The following is a 21,082-nucleotide window of genomic DNA, read 5'->3' on the forward strand; positions in this document are numbered from 1 at the left end:
CGCGGGGCCCGTTCCGGCCGCGGGGCCCGTTCCGGCCGCGGGGCCCGTTCCGGCCGGGGGGCCCGTTCCGGCCGGGGGGCCCTGCCGTGGGGCCGTGGGGCCGTGGGGCCGTGCCGTGCCGTGGGCCCGTTCCGGCCGCGGGGTGTCGCTGGCGCCCCGCGCAGCCCGGCTCAGCCCGGCGCAGCCCGCAGAGCGCAGCCGCCCGCCCCGGCCGGAGGGAGGGGCCCGGCGCGGTGATGGCGGCGGAGCGGGGCACGCCGGCAGAGGCCCTGGTGGGGCAGGTGGTGCTGCCCGGGGACCTGCTGCTGCTCCCCGCGCATTACGGCGAGGACGCGGAGGGCGAGCGGCTGCGGCTGAGCGCGGGCGCGGCGCCGCAGGGGCGGCTGCTGTGCGGGCCGGGGCTGAGGCGCAGCGGGGCCGGGCTGCTGGTCACCACGTGCGGGCTGCTGCGGCACCGGCCCGGCGCCGGCGGCGCCTACTGGGTGGACTCGCAGCAGAAAAGGGTACTGAGCGGCGGGTGTCCGTGTGTGTGTGGGGACGTGTGTTAGCCCCCCGCTCCCCTGACCCTGTGTCCCGTTTCCTCGCTGCAGTACGTGCCGGTGAAGGGCGACCACGTCATCGGGATCGTGACGGCCAAAGCGGGGGACGTGTTCAGGCTGGACGTGGGCGGCAGCGAGCCGGCCTCCCTGTCCTACCTGGCCTTCGAAGGCGCCACGAAGAGGAACAGGCCGAACGTGCAGGTGGGTGCCCTGGGTGGCATCGTTTGGTGGCGCTTCTGTTGCGTTTCTTTAGCTTTTCTTAGGGGAAGTGTTTTCATACGCCCACGTTAGAGGAGGTGTGCGGGTCTCGTTGTAGTGGTTTCGCCTTGGCTCTCCTCGGAGGGTTTTGCACCATTAGGCCGCGGCCTTTCTGGGGTTTCTTAGCAGAACTGTAGTGTGGTTTGCTCTTAGGTGGCTGAGTGCTTCACTCTCATGTTTGCGTTTGCTCATAGTGCTGCCAGGAGCAGTTCATGAGTAAGGTGCATCCAAGAGCGCACTCTGATGTTAAGGCTTTAAAACATGTGATGTTAGTAGAAAATGTTATTCGCGTGGGGTTTTTTAACAGCACTGTTATGAACGGTTGTGTTGCATATTGCCAATTTCTGTACTTGGATCAATTCCTATTGCCAAAATGTAAAAAAGCCATGAAGAAAAACGAAATAGGCTGGTGTGTTATTTTTTATTGATGCCTTGCTAAATGATTATAAGAGATTATACTGTTGTTCTTTGACACTTTTGTTTAGGTGGGAGATCTTATTTATGGTCAGTTCGTTGTAGCGAATAAAGACATGGAGCCAGAGATGGTCTGTATAGACAGCAGTGGAAAATCAAGTGGAATGGGAATAATTGGACAAGATGGCTTCCTCTTTAAAGTTTCTTTAGGTCTAATAAGAAAGTAAGTACTAAAAAATATAAGTAGTCACTGTCACGTGTAAGATTGGCACAACTGTTTTAATGACTTCTGAGCAGTGTGGGCAGTTTGGTTAATCACACTGTAATTCTTGTAGTGCATTTGAACCAGATTTACTGAATAGAGTATGGATTGATCTAGAAGGAAAGTTTATTTTTCCATTTAAGAGGTTTAGAAGCTCTTTTTTATGGTGTCAAGTGACCTGTTTAAAAAAAGTGATGTGGTTGCCAAGGCAGTATGGAAAATAAAAGTTGTGACCTGGGGAAGTCAGATATTCAGGATGGTGTTTCAGGTATGTGCATATTGCTTTGGAGTTTAAAACAATGGTTAGTGTCCTTTTTCTGTTTCATGGGGTAGTGGAGGGCATATGCTTGGCTGACAGCTGATTAAAGGAATCTTTGCACATCAGTACACATTATTTTCTGACTTCCAAAGAAAAATAAATAGTGTTGAAATAAAGATACGAATAAAAAAATGTAGATTTTAGTTGAATACTGACACATTAATCCAGGAATTGTTTCATAAGCTTTTAAATGAACTTTATGAACTTTATGTTGAACTTTATGAACTTTATTATGAACTTTAGAGTTGCTCATACTGGTGTAAATACAAGATTTTTTTTTTTTTTTTTGACTGTCAAAGAATACCAGATTACATGGACAAACAATGGTCAGACTTTGTTGTTGCTTTTGGGGTGGAATGTTTTGTTGGTTTTTGTCATTCTTTGGATTAGCAATCTGGTGATGCAGAGCAGCTTTTTCATTCCTGTAATTGTCTAATTTATATGTCCTGTCAGAAGTTAGTGTGAACTGACACAAAAACTTTTTACAGCCATTCTGTTTCCAAATTTTGTCTGTATGCAAGTTAAAAAATAGCAGCATATTACAAGTAAACTGGTAAGTCCTGATAGGCTTTTAGTTTTTGTGAATACTTTTTCAGGCTTGATTTAATCCTAGACATATTACAGTATTTAGTATGCTGTCATCTAATAAAAATGAAGTACTCTGTTTATTGTTAATAGTATTTGCTGAAGTAGAAGGGAAGTCCTGTTTTGAAAGATGCCTCTGGGGTGTCAAATTTATAAATAGCACTTCAAAAATGTCATTTTGTCAAACAGTGTACTTCTAAAATTGATTAGATCATCGACTTGTTGTAGAAGTATCGATTCACTCTAAACTTGTCAGTCATTGCTTCTGAATCTAGTAAGAAAAAGCCTGAATTTACGATGGTTTTATTTTTAGGTGCATGAATTTTATATGATAGAAGCCTTGAAAATCTGATACTGTATTTCTGTTTTGGATGCATGTGCAACGTAATCATCTTTCAGTGTTTCTTTAACTCCCATAATAGCAGAACTGCTGGAGTTACTGGTCAATAATAATGTGGAGTCTGTAAGTGTGAGCACTTCTTCCTCTAACTTCTTTTTTTTTTGTCTTGTTCACAGGCTTTTGGCTCCCAAATGTGAAATAATTCAAGAGCTATCACAATTGTACCCATTTGAGCTGGTGATAGGAATGAATGGAAGAATATGGGTAAAAGCAAAAACAGTTCAACAGACTTTAATTATAGTAAATATTTTGGAAGCCTGTGAGTTTATGACTGCAGAACAGAGAAAACAGGCGCTTGCCAAACTGTCAGGGAACCGATAAGAGAAGACCTTGAGGGTTTGTTTGTGATGACTGTTGGATGTTTTGGCTATTTTTGTATTTATATTTATATTAAAAGCCTTTTTTTAAACGAAGTACTAGACTTTGGTTGTTCTTCATTGGTTGTTCTTCATTTCCCTTCTTTATCCACTCAGCTTGTTTTTGTGTTGTTTTGACTCACCTTTGTGGTTATGATGCTCTGTTTATGTTTAGGAATTTTCTGACTAATAGGAAGATGGTCTGTCGAAGCTTTCATTAGTTCTGAATTTTGAAGCATAACTACTTAGATCGGTCATTTTGTGAGCAGCATGTATTTGTTTTTATCATTATTAGAATTTCAAACAATCCATGTTTACTTGGGGTAGCAAGAAGTATCCATGGATCATTAATTTTGGTCGGGTGCTTCAGTGACATGAAGTAATTATGTAATATATTATGAAATTTGAAAATAGAAATGCAGGTAGAGAATACCAGAAAATAATTGCAGGGTGTAGCATAAAAGAATCACAGGGTGGTTAAGGCAAATGATCAGATAAGACCAAAATATGTTCACAGGGACATTATCACTTTCCCTAAGAGATGAGCTGCCTAGTAATATTAAGGACATAGTGATTAGGATGTCACAATAATAGCCATGTGTTTCTTGATTCAAGACACTGATTTCTTTAGTAATAGCATAAAGATGCCATAGTGCTTTGCTAATATATGACAAAATCAGCATTTCTGGAAAAAGATATGTTTGGCTTCTTTGTCTGGCAGTCCCTCTGATGCTTATGGAGGAGAGTGAATTTTAGTATGTGAGTAATTTGCTGCTGCTCTAAGAGAGAAAGAGAGCCCTGGATTAATGGAAGGGTAGTTACTGATGCCTTCTTCCTGTGGGAGAAAAACTTGATTGCAGGTACCTGATGAACTGCTTCCAGCTGTTAGGGAGTCATTTAGATCTGTGATGTTCTGTGGTTCTTAATAAGCTGAATGGTTTAATAGCAATAGTTAAAAGAAATTACTAAAAATGAACTAATTAGGGTAAGCCTGAATACCATCTTAATTAAAGTGGAAACGTAATTTTTCCTGTTTATTCTGTATTTCATCCAAAGCTCAACCTATGGCATTTGATGATAGGGTTGTTTTTGGCATCTCTGTTCAGTGTCTTCAGTTCAGAGCCAGCTCCTCTGAATCATCTGTAATGTGCTTACCTTGGGCTTCCCCTGGTTCAACAAGGACTCTAATGGTTTCCATGTGAGTCAAATGGCTACAATTCAGAACTCTCTGAATTTCACTGGTCTCCCTATTTAGCATCTGGGGCATTGCTCGTCTGGCTTGGTAGGTCTTTAGAAATTTTTTTCACCTGTCCTCTCCCCAGTGAAGTGACTTTCATTCATATCCCATAAAACTTTTAGGTCTGTAGTGTCTCTTACTACACACGAGAAGCTGTAAATTAATCAGGTTTTCAATAACTATTCTTCTCTAGAGTACTGTCAGTTTAGCTAACCAAAGGGTCTGCAGGTTGTCTGTTATTGGAACAATAGCTGGCACAGGCAGAAAAGCATTTGCCAAATGATCTCAGTGTGCTGAGAATTTTTTTTTTGGTGTGTGAGTTGTTCTTGATCAAAATAGTAAAACAACAGAAATGGGCAATGACACGGATCATTTCCTGGATAGTTACGGCTTGAAATTAGCCTTGTCACTGCTCTTTACCTAAGCAAATTCTTTTCCCTTCTAAAAGCCTGCATTTCAAGTTTAACCTGCAAGGTAGAAATGAACAGTCCCTGTTAAAAAGCTGTCTTGATAGTGCAGCACAGCAAATGTCAACCTAGAAAGTTCTCAATCAGCATACTATTTCATACCACACATCATGCTGTCCCACTGTCACCCACTTATCCTCAAATACAAATTTAGTTAAATCAAGAACAGGATACAGAATGCATTAAAATTATGCTTGTTATTAATTTAGGAAAATTAAATAACCAGAAAGCTCTGGGGTTTTACTGCCTATGCAATAATTTGAAGTATGTGCTACACTTAAGTTTGTTTGACAGTTTATACAGTGGAGAAAAATTGCAGTGGATGTGAACAAAATGGGTGTGGGGGAAAATACTTGAAAGAAAGTACACTTAGACACATTACTAGCAGACGACAATATTCATGTTTTGTTGGGTTTTTTTAATTGGGGGAAAAAAAAAAGGTTATCAACATTCCTCAAACCAATTACAGTTTGACAGGCTTTATCTAACAAAGCAAACATTCAGGCACAATCTAAACAATAACTTTGCAAACTTTTAGTTCTGTGTCGGTGACTAAACCAGTCACAAGGAAGGGTTATGGAGTATAATTTGGTTCTAGAAAGAAAGGATTTAGTTATGTATTCTGCTGGAAGTCTTCCACATTGCCATTAAAGGCACAGAAACCCAGATGTTTTTGGAAATAGGACTTGCAGAAGGGATGCTATGGACATGAAATAGTAAGTAGAATGCATTTTCTGTTGCATTTCTCCATGATGTTCACCCTTATTAGGTTGTCATTAGTTAGTTGTTCATTTCAGATACTCTATGATTGTGCATTGGATGCTTTGTTACATTGCTTTTCTTTCAAGCTGTTGTGATCGAGTTATGTATAAATGGTAGATGTCAACATGAAAATTGTTCACGTGCCCATAAGAGATAAGCATAACCTCTCAAAAAGAAAGCTCACCAAGAATTAAACAGAAACCATGCACTGAAAATATGAAATACATAGTTTGTAGCTCTTCTTTGATTGATATATAAAGACCAAGAATAAGAAGTATCACAAAATACAGAAATGCAGTGTTGAAATTGAGTTTGATTGTAACATGTTTGTATTTTGCTCTAGCAGAAGAAAGTTACACAGACAAATAGCTCAGTGTAATAAGAGGATTAGGAGCTCAGCTCGAGGGCTGTGGTTAGAGAGTGTGGCTGTAGCTCTGCTAGATTAGAAGTTTACTGTTCTAACTACTCATTACAACCTGGCCACCAGGAGTTGAAACTGAGGTGTGCTGTATTTGATGTGTATTTGATTCCTAGCCAAGTTCTGTCAAATTGACCCACATTCGTTGGCATCAACACTTCTAATACCAGGATTATTCTGGTTTTATCACATGCATGTTCTTTAGTAAAAGAGGTCATGGAACTTTTCTCCCAGATTTTAAATATCAAGAGCAGGTCACCTACTGGAGAAGGACAGATTTGTTAGAGAAAGCCCAGTTTTCTGCCTTAGAGCTTGGACAAATACTTCTGAGTAACAGCTAAATCAACAGGTTGTTTTAAACCTTAAAGATCGATCACCTCCAATGCTTATATGAAAAGTATTTGCATCAGATTTTCTAGCTACATACAACCACCTTGGTGAGATACATTATTTGACTGAGTACAGTAACTCATTGTCTTAAAGACCTTGTAGGGCACTTCAGTTGTGTTAATAACACAAGCAGTCTTGTCCTTACTCATAACTTCTATAGACTGTAAGATGCATGGCTACTCTTGAAGTCCGTAAGAAAGTATGAAATTAAGCATACAAGTTTTATCATAATTTGTAAGAGAAATAGCCTAGGAACATGTTGAGTGCCTGGATTTTAATAGTCACTACACAGTAGTTGCAGGTGACTAACCGGGATCACTGCAGAGTGACTGTATTCCTCTGATGTCCTGGTTTTACAGAAGTGCAGCTACTGCCTTTTCAGTGGGTTTTGGGATGTTCAAGAGCCTGGTTTTGCCTGTAGAGCCTAAGGCTTGATCACTATTCTAGTGGCTTGAATAGTCATTAAATTTTTTTTTTTTTTTACTGGTCTTCTGTATCCTACCTAATATGAGAATACTAAAAAAGTCAGAGTAACCTTGTTTGTAGCAGCGCAGTAAACAGGAGACAAACTATAGACTACATATTCTATTTTGCTTACACTTAGTAATGACACCTGATACAGGACTATTTAAAGAATGAAGGACAGTGGGAGGACTAATGACCTCATCTGCACTTTCCAAGTGCCTTGGTTATCTTTTGGCTTGTAAATGGTGAGCTTTTCTGTGATTCAATGTTTATTAAGCTATTGCAAAAGAGATTTGCTGTAATAATCTGTATATGCTGAAAAGACTTACTAATTCTTTCTTCCTGTTCTTGTCCAGATGGAAGGTATTGCACCAATCTCGTCTTAGTGTCCCACTGTGAACTGCTTATGTGAATGAACTAATGTCAAAAGACCTGTTATTTCCTTTTGTTTCTTCTGTGACTACTGCACCCTGATCTTAGCTAAGATAAATCTGAGATTCTGTGGCTAGGTTGACTGGCGTGTTTATTTCCTGAGGATCAGGAAATGGTTGAGAACACCCCTACACAGGTACATGTCACTGTACAGCCTCTAAACAAGAGGCTTCTGCCTGGCCTAGTGGAGACCTATGTCAGCCTGCATCTCTGTGGCTTTGCTTTTAGTAGTAGCTTGCAGGTGAAAAGTTCAAGCTCTATTTTTTTTTTTTTTTTTTTAATATCTACATCTTATCTTATTGGCTTGGTATCAAGTCTTAATTAGTCTGGACGTCCTTTTACAGACCTAGGGCCTAGATCCCACCACTGCCTTGTTGCCTTAGAGATCTGTTTCCTCACAAAAAAGAGAGTTCCTTTTATATAAGCCATTTATCTAACAATGCCCTTGGTCTAAGGCTGATCTATACAAGCATGATCCAACAAGAAAAGGAAAAACTCCAGAAATAACTCAGAGCTTTGTCATTCAGTAAATGAATTGGAAGTTGCGTTATACTAGATCATGATTTAGCATAGCTACTGATACAGTGCATTCTGACTTACAGGCATGCCAGGGAAGTTTAATTAACTGATGTACAAGCCGTTTACAGACTAATTCTCCTCATGCACTGTTATAAAACTGAATTACGAAGGCAGGAAGAGAAGGGCTGAGTGTATTTTTTTAAGAACATGTGAATAGGTGCATGGAAAAACTTAATTATAATCAATCTTAATATGATCTTATCAAGAGGGAAAACCAGAAAACCAAAGCAGTCAAATTCCCATTTTCCTGCCAAAATTTCACTACTTTTCTGAAGCAATAAGGCAAAGATTTTCTAATAAAGACAAAGCAATTGTTGCTGCAACTCCACTTAATGCAACACAGTAGCTTTTCAAGGAAAGCAAGCTTTTCTGGAGGTTTTGGTAAGGAAAGTGAGATGGCAGTTTTTTCATGACACGGTATTTCTTTGAATTCTGTGTCAATTAAATGCGTGTTCCTATTCAAAGGACCTTGCTGCTTTGTAAAGTAAGAGGGTATTCCTGGATGGCAGCCAAATGTGTGGGCTCAGATTTTGCTGCGTTTTTTGCAACATTTTTACAATAGGGAGAAAAGAAATCAGAGTCACTTCTGAGATGAACTGCTTGTTAATCTCACCTGGTGCCTTGTCATGGACTCCTGCCCAGGACAAAGAATAAGTAGATATTTTCATTTTGTGATAGGTGAGATTTTTTTCCTCCTCAGCAATACTCGTTGGCTACCTTGGTATTGTGATGGGCCAGTTGCCAGGTTGTTAGAGGTGTAATGTGCAGAAGTATCATTAAGACAAAAGTCATTTTGTGTGCTTACCGTGGAAACAAAATAATGGGCCTGCCATTCTACCATTGCCAAGTGTTGTCTGCTCAGTCCACAACCATGGTAAAATTCAGAAGAAAGGAATCAAGGAATCTTGGCAGCCTGCAGAAATTAAGGTTTTAATTATACAGTGATGGCTGACAAAGTTTGCCTTTTTTTATTTTTTTTTTCTCATAATGCTTTTCTAAAGATTGCTGTGTCAGCATGGCAGAGACAGATATTCTAATGCTCACTGAATTTTTTAAAAATTACGAAGTCACTTTAGTATATTATGTTTGGTGTTGACAGAGAAGCGACCCACACTGCTTAAGAAGAAGAAGAAGAAGCAGAGGTACTGTTGGATGTATTTCCCAGGAAAAAAAAAAGCAGCCGCAAATTCTGAATCCTTCCAAATTTGCCATCTCTTTCAGGCAGTCTGGTAATGCTGTTTCTGCCATGAGGTTTGCTTTGGTTATTATTTTTTTTTTTTATTATTGCTGCCAAGATTTTAGTGCTTTTTATAATCCGTTTAATTTCTAAAAGAATGTGTGTAGATGAAAGCACAACACAGTTTGGGGCAAAAATACTCAAAATCTTTTCCTTGCCGCTGCCTGAGCCCATGCCATCCTGACATGTGCCATGCAGTATGGTACAATAGGCTCTGTCTTGCAGAACTTGCTGTTCCACGTGGCTTTCTGGCAGCACACGGCTGCTGCTGTGCTCTGCTGTGGGAGCAGAGTGATAAGAAAAGGCCATTTTGTCTAGTTAAATTTGGAACGTGATGAAAACCAGTGACTGGTGGAACATAGACACGCCCGTACCATCAAAAGGGTTATTATGTTCTTTCCCCTGAGCTACCGTTGTGTTACAGACCAGACTGTTCTGTCATTGCTACTATTGCCACTACCTGTTGGTTGGTTGGTTGGGTTTTCTTCTGTTTTGGGGATTTTAGGTGCCAGGTTAACAGGAGACCTCAGGAAATAGTCCCAAAGTAGTGAAGAAAAGTCCTCTGAGATTGTGGTTGGAGCGCTGCCTAATGACCACAAGCATCTGAAGAGCGTGTTTGTTAAACGATGTTGTGACACGTTATTGGCTGGCTTATCTGAGCAAGTATATTCTTGAATGCAATACATATGCAAACATTTTAAGTGCCCCATTAATCAGATCAGTTGAATGATAAGCTCACTACATTCTTGGACTCAGGTCCTTATGGGTTGGGTGCTTTTTTTGCCTTGCGTATTTAAGCACTGCATCCCATAACATATTTCTTTCTTCGCTTAGTCGGAAGCTACAGTAGCCCCCGAGAGGAGACAATGCGTTCTGAGAGGGAGCGGGCGGCTTTAATCCGCTAACGGCGGGGCCAATCCCGGCGGCCGCACCGGCGCAGAGCCGCGGGGCCGGAGGGCGCCGAGCGCGGAGGGCGCCGGGGGCGGGCCGGGAGCGGCGGCACCGTGAGTGCGGGGCGGCGGCGTGAGTGCGGGACACCGGTGTGAGTGCGGGGCGGCGGCGTGAGTGCGGGGCGGCGGCGTGAGCGCGGGGTACCGGTGTGAGTGCGGGGCAGCGGGGGCACCGTGAGTGCGGGGCGGCGGCGGCACCGGCGTGAGTGCGGGACACCGGTGTGAGTGCGGGGCGGCACCGTGAGTGCGGGGTACCGGTGTGAGTGCGGGGCAGCGGCGTGAGTGCGGGGCGGCGGGGGCACCGTGAGTGCGGGACACCGGTGTGAGTGCGGGGCGGCGGCGTGAGTGCGGGGCAGCGGTGTGAGTGCGGGGCAGCGGTGTGAGTGCGGGGCAGCGGTGTGAGTGCGGGGCGGCGGCGTGAGTGCAGGGCACCGGTGTGACTGCGGGTGAGGGCCCGAGGGCCGCGGCGCGAAGGCGGGCCCGGTGTGAATGTGGGGCCGCGCCTGCGTGCGGCGCGCCGGCGGTGGGCGGAACGGCGGCGCCCTGAGTGCGGGGCCGCGGCGGAGCGGGGCTCTGGGGCGGGAGGGCCATGGCACTGCGGTGTGCCGCCCGGGCCGGGCTGTCCCTGCCCTGGGCTGTCCCCCCGCGGCGGTGCCGGCCCCCTGCCCGCTGGGCCCGGGTCGCGGCCGCGGAGAGCCGGCGGGGGCACGGCGGCGATGGCCGGCCGCTGAGCGCAGAGCGGCGGCCGGAGACCCCCGCGGCTCTCGCCGGCGGAACTCTGCTGCCCATCGCAAGCTGCCGAGGTTTGAAATCCTGCTTATGCCTGCCCTCGTGGTTTGACGTTTTGAGAGATCCCTGCTTGCTAGACAAACTTATCCCGTGTGTAAATAGGCACAGCAGGATCCGTGAAGGACGAAAGAGACTCCCTGCTTCGTTTCTCATTTCATTTGTGATGCGCTGGTTGGGTGCTGCGTGATGCCACCGCTCAGCGCAGGAAATCCACCTCTGAGCTGCTGGAAGGACCAGCCTGCACCCCTCCCAGCCTTTTATAACCACAGGGGCTCTGTTCCATCAGTCCTGCTTGATAGCAGGCAATGAAAGGGGAAACAAAGTTGTGAGGATATTATTCTGCACTGGGTGGGTGTATGGTGATGCGTTAGAGCCTCTTTTATGCATAGAACCCCTCTGCCCTATGGGGTGGAGTTGAAACATGTCCATTTTCTTGCGTCTTTGCTTTTCATAATAATTTTGCTGTTATGAATTGTATAGTGTGAGAAATGAGAAACTTAAAACATAAGCAAGGCCTAAGAACCCAAAAAGGTGGGAAAATCTTAATATAAGCTTGAATCTGCAGGACATAGAATTCTTGGATCTGCTGGGTGAGAACAGGAGGGATCACTTGATGCCTAGCACCTGCTGTGCTTTCAGTAAACGCCGACTTGTATTATCAGTGGGTCTGTTGGTATTCCCTTTCCTCTGCCACCTCTGCAGGCTGACACAGGGTGCACCTTTCCTGCTCTGAATCACAAGCAGACCAAGCAGTGAGTCCATCCTATATTATCTTCAGATAGATACTTTTTACAGTTCTGTGCTCTGTGAAATATCTCACGTCTCTGTGGTATCCATTCACTGACTGATCAGAGATCTGAATTTTTCCATGCATGGTGTCTAGCTGCCTGTTCTCTCTCAATATACCAAGAGAGCTGGAAGCTTTCCAAAGTGGTGTGCCAGAGCTCTTTGCTCTCCCTTGCTCAGAAGAAAAGGCTTGTTGAGATGTTGGGTCTCTCAGTCTGAGAATGGGGGGTCACAACTAACTTCTTTTCAAAGGAAGGAGTATGATTTGTTTGCTTGGCACAGCAGCTTTTCCCACAGCTACAGCCAAAGCACAGAATTCAGCAGTGAACCATGCACGGATTGGGAAGAAACCTAAAAAGTTGATTGTTTTCCCGACACAATGTGTGGTTTGATAGGTCTTTACAATGGTGAAAGGAAAGGAAAATAATCCCTTGTGTTGTGAAAATTACATTTATGCCACAAGAAATGCTAGGAGGCTTCTCTGTGTATTGATTTTGGTGTTTACAGGCCAATTTAAGTTGGAAGAGTCCTCCTAGGTTTCTCCAGTCAGATCGCTGCTTCAAGCAGGGCTAAGTTTGAAGGTCTGTCAGGATGCTGTGTTTTGTAATCCTTAATGGTATTTAAACACTCATGAAATCTTGATGAGCATGTTACCAGGTTATTGGGAATTGTAGATTTTCTTTATAGGAGTTAGCTTACAAAGGTATTTGTAATCATGACTCATTTGGGGGGGGTTTGGGGGGGGGAGTGTCTCATAAAAAATCAGCTCAACTTGTTTGGGATATGCAAGTTCTGACAAAGCTCTGAAACATTTTTAGGCTTGATATGGAATGTCTTGGAGAAGCTGGAGTGGGAGAGAAAAGAATACCAAGCAATGGTCAAAGCCACTTCAGACTAGAGAGTATTTGTTAGTGCAGTCCAACTTGCAAGACAGTTTCCTTTTTAGAAAAAGTACGCAAGGAAATCTGTTTGCTACTTGGAGTCTTGTTGGCATCTTGAAAACAGTGACTTTCTTCTTCTTTTTGGTTTCTTATTTGGACACAGCTGCAATCAGTCCTGTTTACACTGTTAAAATAAATGTTTAAGGATAGCTGTCTTCTGAATGACAATTTTTTCTTTGGTTGTGGGAGGGAGGGAAATGAGACATCTAGAAAGCAGTTTTATCTGGTCTTGACAAAAGTGAAGACCATCCACTGGCACTTAAAACAGGATTAAGATTAAGCTTGTTTAAATTCTGGTTAACTGAGTACTGACAGGCCGTAAAATATAACTCGCTGTTATTTTGTAGATCTCTTGTGGTCACCACAAAAACATACACAAAAAAGAGATATTTTTCCTTCTTTGGCCTGTACTGTTTAAAGAGGAGTTTTCATTCTTTTCTGGAAATTTTAACAAAGTTGAGTGGCTGAAGATCTGACGGACCCAGAGAAAAGGATGCTTTTTAACAAAGGGAAGTTACCGCTAAAGCAGGTAACTGACCATAGAAACACTGGGTTAATTCTATAGCACAGCCTCTATACTAATCAATTTTTTTCCTAACATTGTGCATTGTGATGACTTTTTAATTTTTTCCAGGTTTGTATGTATTGTTTTGGCATATAGTGTGCATGTGTGAAGGGGTTAGATCTAGAACAGGCCGAAACACAGGGAAAACGTTACTTGTAAAAATGCCCAGTTCTACAGAAGAGCGTGGCTGAGCATGCAGATCTAAAACCTTTGTGCTGTGCTCCCAGCTTCAGAAAAGCCTTCTGTAATTCCTGTTCCCTGTTCCCACCCACCCCATAGCAAGGCTAACCATATGTTCAGTTTAAAAAAAAAAAAAAAAAAAAAAAAAAAGGCAAAGGTTGAACGATTAAGCTACCTCTCACTGGGTGTCGCCGTGGGTTGGCCGGCCGTGCAGGGCTGGCAGAGCCGTGTCCGAGCCCGGCGGAGGCTGCGCTCCTCCCAGCGCTGCCCTCGCCGCGCACTGCGGCTGCTGGCCCGGGAGCTGCGCCGGCCGGCGCTCCGCAGCGCCCATGGGCTCGGGTGAGTGCTGCACCCTGCCAAACGCTTGCGGGATGCTCTCCTCTCTCCTCTCATGGCTTATGGGATGCTTTCTTGTCTCTTCTCATTGCTGCTTGAAAACTCGATCACAAGGCAGTGGTGTTTGTGTTTTAAGGTGGAGGGGGAGGGCTGTGAAGTCTTTTTGAGCTTCAGGTTTCCTTAATAAACAGCAAGGAAACCAGAAATGAAGCTGCTGGTTGCAAATGCTCGGCTGTTTTCCAGTCAGTCTCTCCACTTGGGGTTCAATGACAGGGCTCAGTCTGTCTCTTTAGCAAATGTTTTAATAATCCTGCCTGCTGCTTCCCATGCATATTTTTCAAAGTGGCTCATTATGGTGTTTGCTTAGCAGGGGAAGAATTTAAGTACCACTCTGCAGAGCTGCATTTTCTTTTTTCCTATTTATATGAATAGCAAAAACCTCCCGTATTTGAATAAAGTTTGGTTTTTTGTCACTGTGTGGAGACCGAAGAGTCCAGCTAAACTGAAAGGGTGTGTTGACTACACTTAATGATCTCTTGGATCAGTAATTACTAATTGGAAGCTGACTTTTAGATTTTTATGCTAATAAAACTGAAAAATTATGTGAGAACTACTCATTAATCACTTTCCACAAATTTTGTAGCGTTTTTGTATGCAAACGATGTGCACAAGGGATTAAGACTTGGGTCCCTCTCCACTGCTCGTCACTATTAAGTTAAAAAAAAACCCAACCACTTCTTGACCTGATGGGATTGAAATCCAAATAGTTGGGTAATCAGGCTCTGGGAGAGAGCAGGGCTTTAGCCTTTTGGGTATGCCACAGAGATTCTAAGTCTTAGCACAAGGACATTGCTGTGTTACATACATTTGGAGTTACATTTGCATCATTCCAAAGGCTGGGATCAGGATGGGCTCTGATTGGTGTCAGAGGTAGATATTAAAAAAAAAAGTCATTACAACGTGACTTCATGTTTGAAAGAAGTATGTAAAGAAAGCAGATACAGTCAAGGAAGTTTTACCTTGGTTAGAAATAAGTAGTGAAGTAGAGTAGGATCTGTTCTCTTATCTGCATAATGTTTGTGTAGACTGGCCTTGTTATCTGCATTATGTTTGTGTAAACTGGCCATGTTTCTTGCTCAGGATCATGGATTACTTATGTTTTTAGATACCAGGATACTGCCTCCCTTGAAACCAAGTATGCTGTTAAAAGAACAGTATGACCTTTTGTTGTCATTGTTTCTTAATGTTGCATTTGTTTATCAGTAGTATTCTGGAGCTGGGTTTAAGGATAGAAAGGGGTTTTCTCACAGAAAATTCTGGGCACAAAAGTGAGGAGCTACTCCTAATTGTTTCTGAATTCTGGCTACAGCTAGCTGTGGGGAAAAAAATTATGTATATGTCTGGTTTATTGCCAGTCAGAGTTCAAAAGAGTAATATTTTTTTATATTGATTGAGGTGGGAACCTCACCCATACAGAAGTATATATAGACAGCAATATTTACCAAAATATTCTATCAGGAAATAGGGATTTTGTGGAGAAAAAAATTTGATTCTCCATAATATTGTAATGCCACACTTATGTGAGTGCAAATATCAACAGCCCTTGTGATGTAAGTGTACAGTGACTTCTCATGCTGCCAAAACTCCAATGACTCTTGGACCAGTTATTACTCAGAGCTCGATCTTGAACTTTGTCCATGAGGGAGGGCTGTCGTAATTTCCAGCATCCTCGTGAGCTGATACTGCCTCACTGGAAGCCCTTTCCAGGCTTGTGAAACACTTGCAAGGGTCAGGATTGGGCTGGGGGGTTGTGGATGGAAGGTGGTTAAACAGAATTGTCTGCTAACTTGAGCCACCAGTAACTACAAGCAGGGTTTGTACTTTAACACTGGAATATTTGTGTGTAATGGTTCCCATTGCAGTGCTATCAGTTCCAGCTGGTGGGTGTGAGTTTAGGCTTTGTTCCTGCTGTCCTTTCTGCCTTAGCAAGAGTGGCAGTGAGTTAGCACAGAGGAAGAAGGTGCTGTCCCGGGCATGTTTGTAATATTGGATCACTGGGTAATAAAATGGTTGCAAGTCTACATTTTTCTGTCTGCAGGCACGAGCTCTAAGTTTGGCTTTGTGCCTGCTTTGGTTCTCAGTGGGGAACTGTAAGGAATGTGAAAGGTTACTAGTTATGATGAACCAGATATAGAAAGTTTAAGATTTTTTTTCCAAGTCTTCTATAGTATATTTCTAAAGTTCACTGTTTAGTATAGATTAGTGTGTGTAAAACATTTTATCTACAGATGCTCCATTTTTTTGAAAACAAAACAAAACACACCCTACTGTCTTACTGCAATAATTTAGGTTACTGGCTAATGTACAGGTCATATTGCTAGAGGCTCTTTATTATACACACACTTTGATAATCTTTCTCACCATTGCATCTGAACACTTAATTATTAATGCTTTTATCTGGCGACAGGGAAGGATAAGAATATCTTTTTAATATCTAGTTTTGATGTGGGCCAGGCACAGAACTGGAATGTAATCTCTTTTACAACTCATTTCAGTACATTAATAAATATACAGATCATCTCCATTAAACCAAAAATACCTGTGTGAGCTTTTAGTTGTTTTAATCCAATTCCTCCTCCTCTGGCATCATCGATGTCCAGTGTTAGAGCTGTTGTTTCTTTCTCTTTCCAGAAATGTCCTTCCTGCCTGACTTGGGGGCCTTCACCATGGGCATGTGGTCTGTTGGCCTTGGAGCCATTGGTGCAGCTGTGACAGGGATCGTCCTTGCTAACACTGACTTATTTTTGTCCAAGCCAGAAAAAGCTACATTGGAGTTTTTAGAGGGGATAGAGCTAAAAACTTTGGGACCAGGTAAGATTATGGCTGTTTCAGACCACGTTCTTCAAGAATTGGAGTTCTGCAAGAACCTTTCTAAGGCCAGGGTTGGAAGCCATTTTCTTAGTCTTTTCTAGTTATGACATGTAGTTGAATGTCCTTGATATCCAATACTTATGGTGAAGGAAAAGCAACCAAAACTGTTATTTCTGGATGAAACAAGACATGCTTCTAAAAATCAATAATGCAGTAATCTCCTCTTACACATATATTTTTTTTTCTGTTAGAAGTTTATTTGAATGTGGAATTCTCTGCAGTGTTTTGTGTTGGTCTATAAAGTACTAATTGTTATAAACAAGAATGGCTGATATTATTGATGGTGTTGTTTCTCCTGTACAAACAGAGAAAAGGACATTCAAAGCAGGTGAACTATGGAAGGAGAATGGTGCAGTGATCATGGCTGTACGAAGACCTGGATGATTTTTGTGCAGAGAGGTACTTGCTGGGCTTGGGGATTAATTAAGAAGAATTGATATCTGCTTGCATAGATAATCTGTAAATAAAGGGAGAAGATGAATAGGACAGTCATCAAATACATATAAAATACCTGAAAGGTTTTGTTTCATGGTTCAAGCTGGTCACCAGCTACCAGCATACTTAGTTTCCTTTGCAGCTGGTTTGTATGGTCCAGGTCCTGAGCTTTTTCCTTCTGAGGGTAATGGTTACATGATTTTTACATCTGCCAGGGACCTAGCCCATGGTAATTAGGAAGGGAGATTTGCTCAAGATTCAGTTGGTAATGAGTCTTACAAGCTATTTATATATATATATAGTCCAGAATAAGTCTCTGTGAGACAAGTAGGTAGTGTCTTGTCAAATACAGCCCAAGACTGGATTGGCAGAAGGCCATCCAATAAAGCTCATCTGCAAAAAAAGAGGTGTGCATGGAGGGAGTACCTCTCTGTTCTGGGTGCTAAATGTGAGGCAGGAAGGTACAGACTCTGAGGATAAGGAGTTTCTGTTCCATAACAAGGTGGGTTGGAAAACAAATTTGGATCCTTAAGTTGACATTAGGCTCCTTGGGTGGAGCTCCTAAAATAGAATTTGAATGTACTGAGTGCCTGGGAACAGCCATAGCTTGCACCTTGGACATTATGTTTCTCATAGCTATAGGGAAAATAGTAATTATGTTGTTACTCACTAGTCTATAACATGAAGTAATTAATATTGTAACCTCTTCGTTAAGGTACTTACTCCCATCAGCAGTAGCTGCCTAAATATGTGTATAATTCATGGAAGGTTAACATGCTTTGCTCTCTGAACAGGTGTAGTGTAGGCAGGAGGAGAACGCACTACGTGCCTGACTGTCACTTTTACACACAGTCAGTCAGGAATCCAAGAGTGATTCTTTATCAGTAGTAGTATTACTAAAAGGTTCAAATTTTCCTGTCTGTTCATCCCTATCTGCTTGGTACTCAGTGAATTCTAGATGTCCTGCAAGCCTTTCAGTGAAGGTATTTCAGTTACGTGACAGAGTATGATCATGTGAACTGTGTCCATGTTTTTAAAGCATGGAGTTGACGGGTTTTTGTGGGAATTCTGTCCAGTAAAAATGACCTTTCTGAAATGGAGGTAGGAAACGTATTTTCAGTGCACATCCTGATCTGTTCAAAATCTCAGGGATCTTTGTACAAACTGTGGGAATTGGGATTCCTTTAGGAGAACAAAAATCCCAGCAGATGAGTGGTGATACCTTACACTCCTTCACAACAGAAAAAGTTGTTTTGCTTCTGGGATGCTGAAAGTCTGTGAAGAAATTCCCTGATATTTCTTTTTATTACTGGGGGATTTAGGAAGGAGAGTGTATCTTCATTACCTACTTTAAACTTGTATAGCCTGCTCCTGCACAGAGCCCTTAAAATACTTTGCAGAAGGATTGATAATGGTGGATATCAACTTGGAAAAAAAGACTGAAATTTTTGAAAAAGTGAAGTGATGTGCAGGCATTATATTTTTACCATTCTCAAATACTTTAAAAGATAATTGAAGCCCTCTTATAGGCAAGGTATATCTACAGCTTTAAGTTAAAAGTACATTTTATCCAGTAAATACTCAGAAGAATCTGCTTCCTCCATGTTTAACAAAGAAAGTTGTAGTAAATCTGGTGAAAAGCTGCCTAGGAGTACAACTAGATTAAATGTTTCAAGTCTGTTTCTGTTTTGTGCCTCAAGCTAGAATTTGTATGTTTCTAGTGGTCTTGAAATTTAAAGTGAAGCTTTCCAGCCTCCATTTGTTGACTAAAATATTTGGGTTTTTTTCCTTTGCTTAGGAGGCTTCTGAGCTCTCCTCTCTGAAACCCCAGCTGTCCAAGCTGGGTGTCCCTCTCTATGCTGTTGTGAAAGAGAACATAGGGACTGAAGTGGAGGATTTTCAGCATTATTTCAAAGGGGAAATCTTTCTGGATGAAAAGGTATAGTGAAGTTGATGTTCTCCTTTTGTTCAAAAACAAATCTATGAATGCCCTCTTTGAGGAGCTTGTATAAATAAGTAGAATATAGTCTGAATGAAAAAAGGATTTAGTAGCACTGTAGTTTAAGAAGTTAATTGGCTTTGTTTTTCTATATTTATACATCCTGCTGAGCTTACAAACTGCAGTGTAGCTATGCACTGATAACATGCTGTTGCAGGATTATTCTTCCCCTTTAACAGGTAAACAATATGGCCTGTTAATATTTATTCCTTTCTTTCACTGGCTGTGTGACTTGCTGATGTTTATGATGTGTGAATCAAGGTTTGAAGGTGACATATATAATTAATTCATGATGTACAGGCCAGATTGCAGTGATATGGCTTGTTCTGGTACACTGGCATGTGCTGGATTGCCAATCTCATGTCCTACAGAACCACCACCCTGCTTTCTCCCTAAACCAGGAGACACACTGAAAAATCATTTGGGTTCTGAAGAAAAAAAGAGTATGTAACACTCAGAATCTACTAGATGATCCTTTTATTTTCTCTCTCCCCTCTGCCAGTGCAAAAGAATCAGGCTGAGTTTAAGAAAACCCCAACAACCAATCGCCCAAAAAATACGTTTATCACAAAGTTGTCAGCAGTAGGGATGTAGGTGTACATGGGACTTAAATCCTTGTGGATGAGCTTAAAATGAATGAAAAGTCCTTTTCCCTTTGTTTACTGACATATTTTCTGTTCCCCTGCAGAAAGGCTTTTATGGTCCACGCAGACGAAAAATGATGTTGTCGGGCTTTTTCCGCTTGGGAGTTTGGCAAAATTTCTTCCGTGCTTGGAGAGGAGGATATAGCGGAAATCTGGAAGGAGAAGGATTCACACTGGGAGGTGTATATGTGATTGGGGCAGGGACACAGGTACTGCAGGCCATCTAGGAGGCTGTTTCTCTCATTTAAGATCAGAAATTTGTTTCCTGGAATTGTTCAGTTGGGCGATGGATCTTTTGTAGGGATGTGTGTCTGAATTTCTCTCTTGTGTCTTGACTAGGGTGTTTTACTGGAGCACCGTGAGAAAGAATTTGGAGACAAAGTCAGCCTTCCATCTGTCCTTGAAGCTGCTGAGAAGATAAAACCACAAGCTTCATAAGTGGAAAACAAGTTTCACATGTTTCTGATTAGAGCTTGAAATGTAGAATGTATCCATGTCTTGAATGTGTGGTGTAATTGCTTAACAATTTAGGGATCAGTGCACTGGAAAGGCTCTCTATTTGAAAATAGAAAATGATGAAAATCCTCTTGGATTGTTTTTGGTTCCTTTACAGCCTTCCAGGTGGTCAGGGTTTCAGCTGGTCCTTTGTATCTGACTGTATTAATGAAGGGCTGGGTCTAAAATCTGGCCTTGCCCCGATGTTTTCAGTCAGAGACAGTCTGTTGAAAACCTGCCTACCTAGGGAAACAAAACTCTGCTAAGGCTGTAGTAATGGAGTACCAGCTGAATGAAAGAGATAATAAAACTTTATGTAAATGAAATGCCTTTGGTTTTTGCTTTTTCATTAACATGTAAATACATCTGTGTTTCTAGAAGACCACACCCTGTCAATCTAACTCTGAAATTTTGCATTCAAGACATGCCAGTATGTCTGCACAGTGAATTTCTGGTTAATTCACTACTGGCTCTAGATCTTCTAAGTCCATGTATTTCCCTTGCAAGAAAGGTGGTTGAGGTGGTTGTGCCTCGAGGGCAGGTTCCTTTTTTTATTTAAGATTCTTCAAAAGAAATTATGGATGAAATTCTGACCTTTCTTTCTTAGTATTTATGTCCAGATAAAACTGATTTTAACAAAAAATATTTATATGCTCTTCAGAGTCTGTTCTTCACAGTTCCCAGAAAAAACAGTAGCAGTGAGACTTCTGAATGATTCATATGTTTCATTTGGAAACTAAATAGAAATTCGACTCATGTATGCTACTATCAGCTGAAATTTGTGTTTGACTGTTTTGTTGGATGGAGGAAGGAACAGGATTTGGAGAGAACAGCAGCAAATTGACTCTGTGATATTGACTTCCTCTATGAAGGCTCTCCTCGGAGCCATGGACAGCTGCAAAGAACCATGA

At 42.3% G+C, this 21,082-nt stretch overlaps 2 protein-coding genes across 7 annotated transcripts; both read left to right on the plus strand.

The window, feature by feature from the left end:
• Nucleotides 1–209: 209 nt before the first annotated feature.
• On the plus strand, nucleotides 210–3,190 carry EXOSC3 (exosome component 3). Its single transcript, XM_066324161.1, has 4 exons — nucleotides 210–503; nucleotides 591–740; nucleotides 1,283–1,434; nucleotides 2,894–3,190. The coding sequence occupies exons 1-4, from the start codon at nucleotides 237–239 to the stop codon at nucleotides 3,096–3,098; spliced, it is 774 nt and encodes a 257-aa protein (XP_066180258.1). The 5' UTR covers nucleotides 210–236; the 3' UTR covers nucleotides 3,099–3,190.
• Nucleotides 3,191–5,532: 2,342 nt separating this feature from the next.
• PRXL2A (peroxiredoxin like 2A) lies at nucleotides 5,533–20,497 on the plus strand. 6 transcript variants are annotated; one of them, XM_066324166.1, is made up of 6 exons: nucleotides 5,533–5,553; nucleotides 16,359–16,538; nucleotides 16,906–16,997; nucleotides 18,832–18,972; nucleotides 19,721–19,885; nucleotides 20,016–20,497. In XM_066324166.1, the coding sequence occupies exons 2-6, from the start codon at nucleotides 16,361–16,363 to the stop codon at nucleotides 20,112–20,114; spliced, it is 675 nt and encodes a 224-aa protein (XP_066180263.1). In that variant the 5' UTR covers nucleotides 5,533–5,553; nucleotides 16,359–16,360; the 3' UTR covers nucleotides 20,115–20,497. The 6 variants fall into 6 exon arrangements, with proteins under 6 accessions (XP_066180263.1, XP_066180262.1, XP_066180265.1 ...); XM_066324165.1 differs by lacking the exon at nucleotides 5,533–5,553 and adding an exon at nucleotides 10,103–10,124; XM_066324168.1 differs by lacking the exon at nucleotides 5,533–5,553 and adding an exon at nucleotides 10,403–10,430.
• The last annotated feature ends 585 nt before the right edge of the window (nucleotides 20,498–21,082 follow it).

Source organism: Sylvia atricapilla, chromosome 8 (assembly GCF_009819655.1).
Source record: "Sylvia atricapilla isolate bSylAtr1 chromosome 8, bSylAtr1.pri, whole genome shotgun sequence".
Classification (NCBI taxonomy): domain Eukaryota; kingdom Metazoa; phylum Chordata; class Aves; order Passeriformes; family Sylviidae; genus Sylvia; species Sylvia atricapilla.

Bases quoted from the DNA above. Each gene is read 5' to 3' on its own strand.
- EXOSC3 (XM_066324161.1), top strand. From the start codon at position 237: ATGGCGGCGGAGCGGGGCACGCCGGCAGAGGCCCTGGTGGGGCAGGTG. The intron at 504-590 runs GTACTGAGCGGC...TCCTCGCTGCAG, and splicing joins TGGACTCGCAGCAGAAAAGG to TACGTGCCGGTGAAGGGCGA. The intron at 741-1,282 runs GTGGGTGCCCTG...ACTTTTGTTTAG, and splicing joins GGAACAGGCCGAACGTGCAG to GTGGGAGATCTTATTTATGG.